The sequence below is a fragment of the Ceratotherium simum genome, chromosome 12 (genome assembly GCF_057802395.1).
Source record: "Ceratotherium simum simum isolate JZ-2026a chromosome 12, ASM5780239v1, whole genome shotgun sequence".
Taxonomy (NCBI): Eukaryota; Metazoa; Chordata; class Mammalia; order Perissodactyla; family Rhinocerotidae; genus Ceratotherium; species Ceratotherium simum.
The window spans coordinates 8,798,360-8,814,539 of record NC_141911.1 but is presented as its reverse complement, the minus strand read 5'-3'; the positions used below and the strand labels follow the sequence as shown (position 1 = coordinate 8,814,539).

General features: G+C 35.0%; 1 protein-coding gene across 2 annotated transcripts in view; it reads right to left on the bottom strand.

Moving 5' to 3' along the window:
• FZD3 (frizzled class receptor 3) overlaps positions 1-16,180 on the bottom strand; it is an 87,411-nt gene that overhangs the window by 42,386 nt on the left and 28,845 nt on the right. For both annotated transcript variants that reach the window (XM_087437377.1, XM_087437378.1), the window contains 2 exons: positions 13,797-13,993; positions 7,484-8,501 (listed from right to left, as the gene is read on the bottom strand). In XM_087437377.1, coding sequence (XP_087293503.1) covers positions 7,484-8,501; positions 13,797-13,993 — 1,215 coding nt within the window. The remainder of the gene's footprint in view (positions 1-7,483; positions 8,502-13,796; positions 13,994-16,180) is intronic.

Below are 16,180 nucleotides of genomic sequence, written 5' to 3'. Positions count from 1 at the left end.
TCTAGGAATAAACTTTATTGATTTTAAACTGTAAAATATACATTATTCTGACATCTCGGGTTATATTTCATAATTAATTGTAAATTGAGGAATTAAACATTACTTTCTCAAGTATTATTTAATACACATTTTAAAAAAGTGTTCTTGCTAAAAGCAGTTTTGGTATAAAGTATTTTAAAATCTAAGCAGTTAATTTCTTTTTTCAGCAAGGACACTCATTTTAAATATTTTTAAATACTTTATACAAGCCCACTTTTCTTAAATCATAGACTTAAATACATGCAATTTGCATTAAATCCAATCGGTATTTTGGAAAAAAAGTGATCAACTACTTCACAAACTGATTTTTCAAATACTTGAAAGCTTCAGTAATATGAGAAATGACTGTAAAGCAACCTCACTGATTTTTAAGCAAACATATTCAAATATTATGTTCTCTAAATCACTTGAGAAGGCTACTCTAAGGATAATATCATTGCTTAATACATTTTAAAAACTCATTAGGAATTATCATCAGAGCCTGCTAAGTATTCTTTTAGGCATGCTCAGTGATAGCAAATCTTCTTCAATTATGTGTGGATATTACTTTAAATAGGAATTTAGTATCTCCAGCACTCAATTCACAAGTCTGTATAAGATTCCTCTAAAGTAAGATTTTGAATGAAAACTAATATTAAAATTCTAATATTTGAATATTAAAAAATCATAAAGTAGGACAAATATTATATGATTCCACTTATATGAGGTACCTAGAGTAGTCAAATTCAGAGACACAAAGTAGAATGATGGTTGCCAGAGGCTGGGAAGCAGGGAGGAATGAGGAGTTATTGATTAATGGGTATAGAGTTTCAGTTTGGGAAGCTAAAAGTTTCTGGAGATAGATGGTGGTGATAGTTGCACAACACTGTGAATGTACTTAATGCTACAGAACTGTACACTTAAAAATGGTCAAAATGGTAAATTTTATATTACCATTTATAATGAACACCTTATCACAATTCAAAAAAACAAAAAACATCCAGGTAGCTGGCCCTATTGTTTGTCAGTGGGCTATAGTTTGGGTGGGCTATAGTTGGCTGAGCCCTAAGCTAATGTGACTCTGTGTAAGCCATATTATTTCTTTCTCTTTCAACTTCCTCCCTTCAGAGTGGAATGAAGTCATACTATCTATTTCATAAGGTTGTTGTGGATATCAAATGAGATCACAGATTTTACCCACAATGAAATCTGTATAAATAATAACAGTTCATATTTATGGTACTTTATCTTTTTTGAATAAGCCAGATGTAACTCAACACCTATTACTTAATGAAGATTGAAAAGCAAAAGCGTCACAAGGGAATTCATGAATTTATACACAGAATAAACCTTTAATCATACCTGCACTATCTTCCAGAACAGCATCTGAACTATAATGCTGAAGGAAAAGGTTAATACTAATTCTGGAAAAAACAAAACAAAACAAAACACCACCACACTGCCGGAAATTAATGTACCTGAGCGCTATTAATCCATGAGGTGTTAGTGTGAAAAACGTTCCCTTCCATTAGGTTTGGGAAAACTTTTCTATGAAAAAAAAATAAGACCAGAGATTCCCCAACTTGAATTAATAAAACGTTCTCAAAAAAAAAAAAAACAAACAAACAAAAAACCAGGGGCCGGCCTGGTGCCATAGTGGTTAAGTTTGTGTGTTCCGCTTCAGTGGCCCAGGGTTCACAGGTTCAAATCCCAGGCACAGACCAATGTACCACTCGTCAAGCCATGCTATGGCGGCATCCCACATGCAAAATAGAGGAAGACGGGCACAGATGTTAGCTCAGAGCCAATCTTCCTCAGCAAAAAAAGAGGAAGATTGGCAACAGATGTTAGCTCAAGGCCAATCTTCCTCACCAAAAAAAATAAAAAATAAAAAATCATAAAGTTGCTTGGAGCCAAGTATGGGAAACTGAATGAGTGACCAACCTCGGTAATAATGGTTTTTTGTTAAATGACTGTTAAATGCACTTTAAAAATCAGGAAATATTGAGAATGTATGAGTTAACCTTTCAAGAATCTAAAAAAACCAAAGTAATTATAAAGAAAAGCAGTAGGGAGAAAATAAGCACAGAAGTAACAGAATTAAAAAGATAATCCTCTAGCAAGATTGATCAAGGGGGGAAAAAAGAGAACATACATTAGGAACCAAAAAAGGAAATGGTAACAATTAAAAAAAAAAAAAGGAAGAATAACCTTATACCAATGTATTTGAAAAGTCAGATGAAATAATTTTCTAGAAAAATGTAAATTACCAAAAATGCCTCAAGAAGAAATAAAAGGCCTGAATAAAACAATTTCTATTAAAGAAATTGAAGTGGTAGTTTGAAAAACCTAGTATATTCCACAATTTCTCTGTCCTTATTCAAAGAAACCATAACAGACAGTTTTTACAGGAGGATATACCAACCTTTTCAAAGAGCAGACGGCTCCTATTTATTGTAAAAACTGTTTCAGACAATAGGAAAAAAATCTCACTTTATAAAGTTATTATAACCCAAACAGCACAAGGATAGTACAAGAAAAAAAAATTATCACAATCTGTCTCACTCATAAGTATTAATGCAAAAATCTTAAAACATAAGAATTGGGAAGCAAGCAAGGGAAACATTTGTCCTTATTTGCAGACAACAGGACTACTACAAAGAATAACTAAGAGAATCTATACACAATTAGAACTAATAAAAGTTCAGCAAGGGTGCTCAACATAAGACCAACATACAAAAATCAATCAATGGCATTCTTGTACACCAGCAACAACCAATTTAAAAATGTAATAGAGGGCCGGCCCCATGGCTTAGCGGTTAAGTGCACACGCTCCGCTACTGGCGGCCCGGGTTCAGATCCTGGGCGCGCACCGAGGTACCGCTTCTCCGGCCATGCTGAGGCCGCGTCCCACATACAGCAACTAGAAGGATGTGCAACTATGACATACAACTACCTACTGGGGCTTTGGGGGAAAAAAGGAGGAGGACTGGCAATAGATGTTTGCTTAGAGCCGGTCTTCCTCAGCAAAAAGAGGAGGATTAGCATGGATGTTAGGTCAGGGCTGATCTTCCTCACACAAAAAAAATAAATAAAAATAAAAAAAATAAAAATGTAATAGAGAAAAGATCCCCTTCACAATTGCAACAAAAACTATAAGGTACCTAACAACGAATGAATAAATACATAAACAAACAAAAATATTAAAACTCAGTATTACAAAGATGGCAATTTTCCCGAGATTCATTTAAAATAAAAAACAAATTCAATCAAAATCCCAACGGTGTTTTTCATGGAGAAACTGATTCTAAAATTCATACAGAAAAGTGTGAAGAATGGTTAAAATAATTTTGAAGAAGAACAAGCTAGGGGCAATGTGGAATGGACACATGATTATACAAACAGACCAATGGAACAAAAGAGAGAGCCTAAAAATGGAACTTGTTTATGATAGAGGATGCATTACAATTCAGATAGGCTATTTGATAAATGGTGCAGAAAGCATACTGCTTATTCATATGGAAAAACAAAATCATGTTACTCATAACATAGACAAAAATAAATTTCAAGGGATTAGAGATTGGAATCAAAAAATCAAAATTTAAAAACTGCTAGAGGGCCAGCCCCGTGGCTTGGCAGTTAAGTGCGCGTGCTCTGCTGCTGGTGGCCCGGGTTCGGATCCCGGGCGCACACCGACGCACTGCTTCTCCGGCCATGCTGAGGCCGCGTCCCACATACAGCAACTAGAAGGCTGTGCAACTATGACATACAACTATCTACTGGGGCTTTGGGGGGAAAAATAAATAAATAAAAATTAAAAAAAAAAAACTGCTAGAAAAAATATGGCAGACCATTTTTATGACTTTAGAGGCAGGGAAGGATTTCTTAAAACACAAAAGGCAAAGAAAACACAAAGTGAGAAGACAAATGACAGAACAGGATAATATATCTGCAATGCAAATAATTGACAAAGAATTGATACCAAGAATATTTCAACAACAACAATAATAACAAAAGGCAAATAACCTAACAGAGCAAAGGACAAAGGAACAAAGTCAAATCACAGAAGAGAAACCCCAAATGGCCAACAAACATATGAAACATGTTCAACCTTATGAATACTAGGGGAAATAAAAGTAATTTTTATTATTCTATTACTATAGTAATTATAGAATAGATAGTGTTTCAAAGATTGGCAAAAACCTAAAAGCAGGAGAACCCCAAGATGGGAACAAATGGGAAACTCATACTCTGCTGCAAGTGTAATTTAAAATAACCACTTGAGTTGAAGATGTCTATATCTTATAATGCAATAATTTCTCTTTTTGATATATACCCATGGAAATTCCTGGCATGTGCAAGTAAGACAGGTATTACAAGAATGTTCATTGCAAAATGGTTTACAATAGCAAAAAAAAACCTGGAAACAACTATAAGTCCAACAGAATAATGAGTGAATAAATTGCAGTCTATTTATACATTAGACTACTGAAGTTAAAATGAATAATTAGTGGTACACATATCAACAAGTATACACTCAAAAACATAAAATTGAGTGAAAAAAGCAAGCTACAGAATGATCTCACTTATATAGATTTTTAAAACTTGCAAAACAGCAAGTTTTATAGCTACATAAATATTCAGCCACAGTATAAAAGATTGAGAAGAATGATAAATATCATATTTATGAGAAGGGTTACCTCTGCGGAAGGAGAAGGAAAGGAAATGGGAATACAGAAGGGAACAGAGGGGGGGCATCAACTGTGTCCTTAATGATAGACAGCCAGCCAGCCAGCTGGCCAGACATGACATAATATTAAGATTTCAAGATAGTCGGGTTGTGAGTACATGGATGTTTGTTACATTATTTTCTATACTTCTACATATTTAAAATATTTTATAATGTAAACTTCCTTTAAAGGAAACACATTTAAAAAAATGATCTAGAGCTACAATATTAACATAAACACACCTCAAAAACTAAATATTAAGTTAAGAAAATCAAGTTACAGAAACAGACATATAGTGTATCATTTACTTACTTGTAAAAATTTTTTCATAACTACATACATAGTAGTAATTGTCTAGACTTTCATGGGAATGATATACTCCAAATTCAGGATGATGGTTACCTCCTGGGTAGGGAATAAGAGAAACAGGACTGGGGAAGGATACACAGGGAGCTTCAGCCAAATCTGTAATATGATTTCTTTTAAAAATCTGAAACAAACATGGCATTTGCTAAAGCTTGGTGTTGGATGGTTTAAAAAATATATATATATTTATATGTATATATGTATTTATGTGTGTGTATATATATGTGTATGTGTAAAGAACAATTAACAGCAGCAGAAACGATCATGAAGAAAACAAATAATAGAGCTAAGATTTCAGCACTTATTACATAGCAGGCACTCTTCTAAGTGTTTTGCATGTATACCCCTAAAAGCAAACCTAGAAGGTAGATTCTATCGCTATTTATATCTAATGCTATTACTATTTTAGTGCTGTTAGATTCTATTACTCATTTTACAGATGAAGAACTTAAGCAGAGAGAGGTGAAGTTGGTTTAAGGTTATAAAGCTAGTAAATAATGAAAGTAAGATATGAAGCCAGGATTCCTGCTCCAGAGTTTACAGTTTAGTAGCTATGTTATTGTTATTATATCCTTCTCTATCCTGTTCGGTATGTTGGAAATCCAACATTACTTCTGTATGCTGGAAATAAAAAACACTTTTAGCCTATGACTATAAAGAAATGCATACACACACACATATATTTCTGTGTAGCTCTGACTCTCAAGATGCTAACAGAATTCTAGGAATGTCTTAAAAATAGCAGCATACCAACTACTCTAATTTACTAATTTACATGATTGAGGTTTTGTATTTTTTAGATCATTATTTCATAGTCAAACACTATTTCTTCAATAGCCCTAAGATAACATATATTTGGAATCCTAGATAACTTATATGGGGAAGCATATGATGTAATTCATTCTCTTCCTCATTAGAGGGAAAATGTGATTAGCACTTAGCTTCAGATCTGAAAACACATATTAAAAGTTTTTAATAAGTAATTCTGTCAAGAAATTTAATACAATTTCAATTATTCATTTTTCTGGTATTTTAATTATGAGCTGATTTATTTTTTAAAAGCCAGTAGCTAACATTTATATAATAATTAAAATATAATTATGTATAGGGCTATTTATACCACAAAACAAAAGCAGGGGAATCGGCATTCCCAGTCATCAAATATTTATGAGCACTGACTATGTGCTAATCACATATTCCTTGTCCCTAGTACCATTATCATTTCTTAAAAATATCTCTTCTTCTCTATCTATACAGCCACATTCCCAATGTTATCATCTACCAACCTATAGAATATGCATTCAAAAAATATGAAAAAAAGTTCTGCTTTCAAAGAGTTCACTGTCTAGTAGGGGAAAGAGACCAAGTAAACCAGTTATCGATAACACATAAGGACTTTAATAAAGGCATTTAAAAGATATTAGCAAAACGTAAGGGTTGGGGGAGATGAAAGGGTGGCTGGTGCACTTTGAGAACAGGAAACCTGGAACATGATGAACAGGAGACAGGAAATGGAGACAACTCTTTCAAGAAAACTTGTCTTAAAAGGAAGAAGAGAGGGTAATAGCTAGGGGCATAGCTTCTAGAGAAGGTTTTAAGATGAGAGAGAAATACTTAGCATGAACTCCTCTGAACTACTTTACTTGTTCCACTCCTCTCTTAGGACTATATCCCAGCTGAGTGTGAGTAAGCCACTTAACATTCGAGATAGATGTTTAAGAACTCTAAATTACAGAGGGAACCTGAATAAAGGATCTCTAAAGTTCTTTCTAGATCTAAAATTCTATGATTCTATGACTATGATTATGATTATCTGATCTCTTTAAACTCAAAGGTAGATCACCAAATATTCAGTATGCAAAAAAGAAAAACCAAGACCAATTAAGAGATGGACTAGTTTGTACAACTGCATTCTATTATTTTCGCAAAATTGTTAAAAAACAATTAATTCCTATTCTGAACATCAGTAAAATTTCCACAAAAAGAGTGCCTTTTTAGCAGAGTTGGTCAAGTACTTCTTCCCCTCAAACCTGCAGACTTCTAAAGAATCAACAAGCAACTGTTTTGTGATAACAGAAGTAAATTGCTCAAAAGCCCATAGCTTAGACTTGTAAAAGTCATCTTTTAAAAGGAAGATGTTTATAGAAACGTGTATGACATTTTATTACAAAAAAAATATGTTTTATATATATTATTTATATATATATAAAAAAATATATTTGTTCATTATTCTCACTTTAAAATTTTAATGTACAAGTTGGAGGTTCACAAAGAGTTTTAAAAAAACCCAGCTGAGATCAGCTCTTTATAGTAATACACCTTCTTTTCACTATTACACATGCTGAAATTTAGAACAAGGTTTCCCTTACCTGATATGGACACGGAATGTGATATTCTCTGCAGCGTTCTTGTATCCATGTTGTTTCCCAGATGCCACGGTAAGCTTGCTCATAAAAGTAGCATCCAATTACAACCAAGAGGGGTACGAGATAAAGAATGCTGAAAACGCCAATCCGGATCATAAACTTCACCAATTTATCTTGGTTCTCCTTTTCTAATGGAATCTCAATTCGAACTCTGTTCAGGGATATAATGCCAGCTAAGAGAAGTGAAACCCCAACTACCACATATAGGCAGAGGGGTGCAAGAACAAAGTATCTCAATGCATCAACATCGTAGAGGCCAACAAAACACACGCCACTGATATTGTCACCTTCAATTTTATTCATTGCTAAAAGGATGATAGTTAGAGTTCCAGGGATGCCCCATGCACTGGCGTGAAACAGCAATGCTTTCTTTTCAATAGCTTCACTACCCCACTTGGGCACAGCTGCCAAGAACCATGTGATGGTAAGAATTACCCACCAAACGCTGCCAGCCATAGTAAAAAAATAGAGTACCATAAAAAGCATGGTACAGGCTTTATTATGAGATCCTTGTGTCACTGTGGAAGCCTTATACTGTGCAGGGCTAGATGCATTGCAGGCTACTCGGTCCTCAAGCAAAAAACCAATGAAGAAAATTAATGATACCATCATGTAGCAGACTGCATAAAATATAATAGGTCTTTCAGGATAACGGAATCTTGTGACATCAATCAAAAAAGTTAAAAAAGTAAACAACGTGGCAGAGAGGCAAATGATTGAAATCAATCCTATGAAATATCGAGCAAATGAAAGTTCTTCTCTCCTAAAGTACATATTTGGACAAGGAGGTGAACAATCACGCACGTGCAAAAAAGAATAACCAAGATCAGGATCAATTTTCAACTCTCGGGGACACCAAAAACCATAGTCCCTCTGCACTGCCACCGGGGCTCCTTCAGTAGGATCTCCAGCTAAATTCAGATCCACAAGTCGAGGATACGGCTCATCACAATCTGGGAACCTATAAAATACAAGATGAGAACCATCTTTACTTATAGGGAAATCTACTGCCATCTAACAATTTGGATTTCCAAATTTAGCACCTGTGATCTTATTTATTCTTATGTCCTTGGAGCATATTACAATAAATAGGAATAAAGTAAATGGTAATATCTTCTGTGTGGGCCATACAATTAGATTTTCCATAGCTGACAAAAAAAATGATATGGTTTTATACTTAATTTTGTTTTGGCTTCAAAAACAGTACTCTTTATTAAACAGTCAAGCATAGCCTTCAATAAATAACAGTGTATAAATAAACTATTTAGGACACAAAGTTTACAGTAAGATTTCAAAATACAGATATATATAATAAATAAAATAAATAAGTATATAACTCCAAAAGAATAGTAGCTAAAAGTTACTTTTTGCTAACCTTTAACTACAGTACAGTCCTCAATTTATCTAGACTCAGAACTTACTCAAACATAAGAGTTAAAAATCTTCCCTAAATGCATGGCCCAAGGTGTTTTGAGTTAGACTAGCATTAAAAATCCTTAAAAGTGGCTTAGTTTTTAGATCTTTTCTTCCCATTTTACATTCACTCTCTGCTTATCATATTGATCAAGGGCCTTCTAAGGTCTCTAAAGTCAACCAGTGCTTTCCTACTATCCTTAATTTCTCTCCAATACATTGCATTCTCTAATTCAGTTTTTCTCAAACTCTGCTGTGCATGAGAAAAACTTAAAGTCATTTTAAAATGCAAATTCTTGCTCCCCACCACCACAAATCTTATTTCAGTATGCCTGTGTTACTGCCCAAGAAATCTGCATTTTAACAATCTTCCAGAAGGACACGATCCACAGACTTCAGAAAGCATCATACATAGCCTCAGGACAAAGAAAACAGGGTTGTGTTGCAGATATACTTACATGACTAAGGATACCATTCTCACAAATTTCCTGCGTCTTCAATTTTCTTGCCAGTCTTAGTTTCTAAGCCTTCAGACTCCCACTAACTAGATATTTACTAGTTTATGGGCATCACACGTTTCCAAGAAACTATCATTGATATTAAGTTTGCTAAATACATGCATAACTTTTATGCTGTAGCTCATTAATCTTTTATTTTCTGATACAAACCATTTTCTTCACAGGGCTTGGAATTATAAAGCCAAATGACAGAAATTTACTGTATTCAGGCATTTACTGGAATCCTGCAGTATGCCAGGGGTTTAAAATAAAAAGACAAACCAGGATCTCTATCCTTGAGTCTAAAATGAGATACAAACTTGTAAACACAACACAAAATACAGCAGTGTGATCCATGAAGCAATCAATATCTATATATAGTATAAAAATGATATAGAGAAGGATTAATTATTTCAGGGGAAGAGGTTATGAAAGACTTCACAGAGTAAGTCCCTCAACACAGGATTTGAATCAGTATTTGCCAGTAATAGCAGTATGCCAATCAGTATTCTACTAAGAAATACAAGCAAAGGCATAGATGTTTGAACAGGGTTTGTTTAGTATTGCTGAGGCATGAAGTGTGCATGACTTGTGACAGGAGATGAGGCTGGAGAGGTAAGTACGTTGCAGAAGTATGTGTACATATTGTGTGTACGTATGTACGTATATATAACCATTGATATAAAATTTAAAACCATGCAAAGTAATATATATTTTTATGGATATATTTGTATATCCAACTGGCAATTCAAAATATATACATCCTTCACTCTTTAACCCTTCCAAAACCAAACTCTTGATTTCCACTCCTTAGCTTTCTCTCTACAAGTGGTAATTCCATTCTTCTAGTGGCTCAGGCCAAAAACCTTGGGGTCATCCGTGATGTCCTTTCTCTCTAACACAGACCTCACAATCTACCAGCAAATACTGTCATTCTACTTTGTGATATATCCAGAACCTGCCCACTTCTCATTTCCTCCACTGCTGTCGCCCAGTTTGAGCCATGAGTACCTCTTCCCTAGACTTTTGGAGTGACTTCCAAGTGATCTCCATTTTCACACAGCAGCCAGAGTGATCCTTTAAAGACATGCCACTCGTGTGCTCGTGTTCATGTCTCTTCTGCTCAAAGTTCTTTAATGGTTTCCCTTCTCACTCAGCGTCAAATCCAAACGCCATTCCAGAGCTACAAAGACCCCATTCCCAGTACTTTTCTGAACTTATTTCCTTCCATTCACCCTCACTCACTTGCTCCAGCCTCTTTGGTCTCCTGTTGCTCTTTGAATATACCAAGCATGATTCCACTTCACAGCCTCTGCACTTGCTGCTCTGTTTCCTCTGCCTGGATTGTTATTCCCTAGATATCTGCATTATTTGTTCTTTCACTTCACTTAGGTCCCTGTTCCAATGCCTCTTTATCAAAGACATCCTTCCCCAATGTCTCCATAGAAAATAGTTTTTCTGCTTCCCTGTACTATATCACTATCACCTAACCCTACTCTTTCTTATTAGCATTCATTACTATCTGACATTATCTATTTATTTATCTCGCACCAATACCACTAGAACTTTAGCTCCATAAAAACAGAGACTACATTTTGTTCATTGCTCATATTCAGCATCTAGAATAGTGCCTAGCATACAGAAGACATCCAATTAATATTTGTTGAATTAATGATTATTGAGTAAATATACAGCCCTAACCCAAGTCGTTAGAAAGATGACTATGGGCAGTACAGAAGACAGATCTGAGCTAGGCAAAAATGGGAGCAGAGATATCAGCTGAGCCAGAACTAAAACCAGATAAGGCAGTGAGAATGAGACAGATATGAAATTAGTTAGATAAAAGCAAAAGGATTTACAACTGATTGGATGTGGGAGCTAAAGTCAATGAAGCAGGAAGATAACTTCCAGGTAATAAAAAAAATGAGCAAGGAATAAAATCAATTTGAGATACACTGAAACCAAAGTATCTGAGACAAATTCAGGCTAGGGTTTCCAATGGCTGCTGGCTATGCAAATTTGGAATTTAGCAGGAAGATGTCAAGGCTACAGAATTAGATTTAGGAGTCATCAGTATATGAATAAGAGTTAAAATCAGTATGATGAGATTATCCAGGGAAAGCATGTAGAGTCAAAGAGAACAGGAACAGAACTCTGGGAAGCACCAGTATTCAAGGAGCAGAAAAAGGAAGAAGATCCAAGAAAAGAAACCGTGAAGCATTGGTCTGAGATGTAGCAGACCACAATATGGCCTAACTGATTTTCAGGAAAGGAGGACAGGCTAAGGTTGAGGGGAATAGGGGTCAAATGTAGTATAAAGGTGAAATATGGGTTTGAAGTGAGTGATATAGATCTGGTATAGGTGCCGAGGGGAATGAAAGGAAATTTTCCTGTTGACCAAATTAGAAACTGACCAAAGACAAACAGCAAATAGAACTGCTATGGTTTGAATCATTAAATATACAGCATAATTAATTTGTAAGAAATTAGCTAAATCAATCCGCTTGGAGATCTGAACAAGTACAGTAGAAGGAACGAGTTGAAATTGCTAGCAAAGGTGTTATGTCAAGTGATAAACCATAGAGCTTAAGCTAAGTAAGGAAATAAAGGAAATTAGGAAGGGCCTATTGTGGGGGGGGAACCCCAAGTCTGAGGCGTCCATGAAGTTGAAGAACAGGTACAGTAGGAACAAAGATATGAGAGATGTGGAAGAATAAAAGGTTGTTATGAAAGATCAGTTTGGCAGAATTTAAGATTTCAGAGTTAGGCAATCACAGGCAAGAGTGAGGACATAAAACAGACTTAATCCTATCAAAATAAATAAATAAATAAAGATCATAATGAGATTTCTATACTTGTATATAAACTATTAAAATAAAAAGACCACTAAACAATGGGAGTTAGACACAAGAAGCAAAAAATAAGGTTCCTGCGCAGGCAATTCATAACTGTTGTAAACACCAAGAAATTTCCAGACTTCTAAAAGAGAGACTATAAACACTATCAAGTGTTTGGGGAGAGAATGGATGAATGATTAGATGGGGAGAGATAAGAGAATAGGTTAAACAGGTGGGAAAAAGAGCAGACAAATATAAGAAAGTAAAATGTCAGTGAATTGACCACAAGAAACTAATATATGCTGTATTTCTTAAGTTTATCCATCTGTCAAATGAGAGTAACAACACCTGCTTTTTACCTACCTCCAAGGGCTATTGTCAGATGATAAACAAAATTACTTTTAAACGTGAAGGAGAAAAGAATGTTCAGTGCAGCATTGCTTATAAGAGCAAAAACCTGGAAATAATGTAATGACCATCAATAGGGGATAGCTAAATAATTACAGGATATTAATATAACTGGCCATTATATAGCAATTAAAAGGAATGAACCAGACCTACATATAGAAACATAGATACGTGTAAAAAAAATTTAATGTTGTTTATGGGGTATGTATATATGTAGTAAGACTATAAAAACAAACATAGGAATGATTAACAACAAACTCAACATAATGATTACCTCATCTCTGGGGAGGAAAGAATGGAATGAAATCAAGATGAGTACCAAGGAAAGAACCTTAACTCTATCTGTATTGTTTTATCTCTTAAAAAAAAAAATCTGAGGCAAATATTGCAAAATGTTAAGACTGGACAAAGCTAGATAATAATAGGTACATATGTATTCATCTAATTATTCTCTATCCTTAATACAAAAAAGGCACATTTTTATAGAAGAAATACAGTATTAATACTATATACATTATTACTACTAATAATGTTCTCTCATACAAATTTATAAGACTGTCTAGTAAAAATCCTCAAACCTTGAGGAAATGCTTAAAATCTATACATTTGAAAAGCATCTGACATTTTCAGGGTCTGGTATGTTAATACATGACAGGAAAAGAGAACTGACAGAACTACTTTAGTCATTAACACATTTAAATCATAAAGATATTTAATTCCCATTAAAATATCATTAAAGATATTTAATGATGAAGCAATGAATGATTATTTTCTAATTTTTCATAAATGGCATTACTTTTATAACCAGAAAAGAAATTTTTAAGAGAGAAAAATCAACTGAATGTCTTGATTATGTTTTTCTTAATTTAATGCTTTTAAAAACTTCTTCATAGAAATGCTTTTCTTTTTCTACCTTTTTCATTTAGGGCTTCCAAATTCCTAAGGAAATGAATAATTCTGAGGCTGTGAAACTGCTGTTCAAAATTAAGACTAATATATATACTTCAAAAAAGCTTTTAAAAACTAATCAACTAGAAGACAAGTAATTTTAAATATACTGCAACATAAGCAATGATCCGTGAAAATCTAGGATTTTCCCACCTACTGCATTCCATATCTTCAGGCCAAGGAACACCAAACATCTCCATGAGCTTCGAACACTCGCTGTAAGCCCGCTGACACAGCCTACGACAAGGAAGTGTGACACGTCCATATTCCATACAAATAGGAGCATAGAGTGCACAAAGAAATGGCCGGAAATCCCGAGAACAATCCAGATTCACCATAGGGTGGAATGGCTAGGAAAAAGTTAAAATTGAATCATTAGAGAAAGAGTTGTATACAAGTTAAAGCTTTCTATATATAATATTGCAATATTCTTTTTTTTCCACTTATAAAACATTCCTGAAGGTTTTTAAAAATTTCTGAAGGGGAGTTGTTGTTTTTGTTCTTAAACAAAACTCTCTTGGCCTTATCTCTGGAGATTCTGATTTGGTTAAGTCTGAGGTATATCCCAGAATCTATATGTATATTTTAATTGTCACAGGTGATATTAATGAAGAGGCAGGGCTGAGAACAACTAATAAAATATGATCCATTTTACATAGGAAAAAACACAACAGATATATGCCAAATGCTCAAAAGAGTGATTACTGCTTGGTGATAGATAGGATTACAAGAGATTTTAATATTCTTCTTTTTATGTGTTTCAATTTCTACATTTTCTTCAGACATGCCAACAGGAGAGAAAAGACAACTGAAAGGAAAACGGGAGGGAGGAGAGAAATTATATAATAGTTATTTTGAGAGTGGGAGGTAAGGAAGAGATCTCTCTCTCTCTCACATTTTCTTGTTCTTCTTACATTAAAAATAAATTTTATTTTATTTTTTTTTGTGAGGAGACCAGCCCTGTGCTAACATCTGCTAATCCTCCTCTTTTTCTGCTGAGGAAGACTAGCCCTGGGCTAACATCCATGCCCATCTTCCTGCACCTTATATGGGACGCCTCCACAGCATGGCTTGCCAAGCAGTGCGTCAGTGCGCACCTGGGATCCAAGCCGGCGAACCCCGGGCCGCCGCAGCGGAGCGCGCGCGCACTTAACTGCTTGCGCCACCGGGCAGGCCCTAAAAATAAATTTTAAAAGAGTTCTTCCAACTTTAAAATCACATGATGTAAACAGAGCTAACACCGTAAGCTGATATTAAGGAAACAAAAAATAGTGGCTCCAAACATACATACTAAACTCATTATTATAACCACAGGAATAGATCAAATATCCCAAGAAATGTGCATCTGGGCTTTTAACTATCAAATATTTCTTCCACTTGTTTATATAATAGTTTCAGAGTCATTGCTGATTTTGAACTGATAATAGATATTCTCACCACCAGGTCTTTCTATTAAGTAAGAATCGATTTATTCCTACATTGATATATAATATTTTCCAGAGGCCTCCTATACATGATGCAGTCAGAAAACCAAGAGTCACTTAAAGAAACTGATGTCAAAGAAGTTAACTGTATAATGGATGTGATAACCGATATACAACAATATATGTAACAATAAACTATATGTGATGATAAACTATATGTAACTATCACTTCCAAATATGAAAGAGTAGTTTGTGTTAAACCAATGTTTCTATCAAGAACAACTTTAAAATACAGCAAAAAAGTTTAAAAATATCTATTTAAAGCTACTGGAGAAGTATTAAAGGCAAAGAACTAGAGGGACCAAGAACCCAGAGAGCAGCAAAGCAGGGAGAGGTGGAGTGATAAGTGCAGTCACTTTTCCAAGGAGGCATCTGTTGAATCTAGGCATAAGGCAAGAGGCTGAGAATCAAGCTTTGCCTAGGCTGGTGCTAGAGAACTGAGAAGTCATCAGAGCTTTGGTGGGCTTGTGAGGCTACAGACAAAATTTGGAGATAGAGGTGAGAAGGGGAAGTGCCAAGGACTGAGCCTAACACATAGCCAGTTTTCCCTTCAAGATATTTGAAAATTCTGAAGCTGCACAGAGAAGGAGGCTAAGCAGCTAAGCAGAAAGCCTCTGAAAAGCAGAATGGAGATTCTGGCAATTTTATCAGGCTGAGGAAACATGAATTCAAGTTCAAGTCCTGCCAGGGGAACTGAACATACCAAACGCTCAACTGGAAGCCCCTGAATGTCTACACCCTAGTAGCAGGGGCAAATCAGAGGGAGGCAGAGACCTACCAAAACCGCAACACAGCCTCAACTCAGCTTAGTCCCTGACTGAGTTAAGGTGATCTGCTCCCATTTATCTGCTAAGCAGAAGAAAGGGTGAACCTTCTCTGGAGTAATGTAACATCATCTGAAATCTCACAATATTTTGTAATGTATAAGTACTCAATAAAAAATTACTGGGCATTCCAAGAGACAGGACCATAAGACTGAAAAACCAAGAAAAAAACGTACAATGTTTTGGTAATCCAGCTATTGGACTTAACAGAGAAGACTGTATATAACTA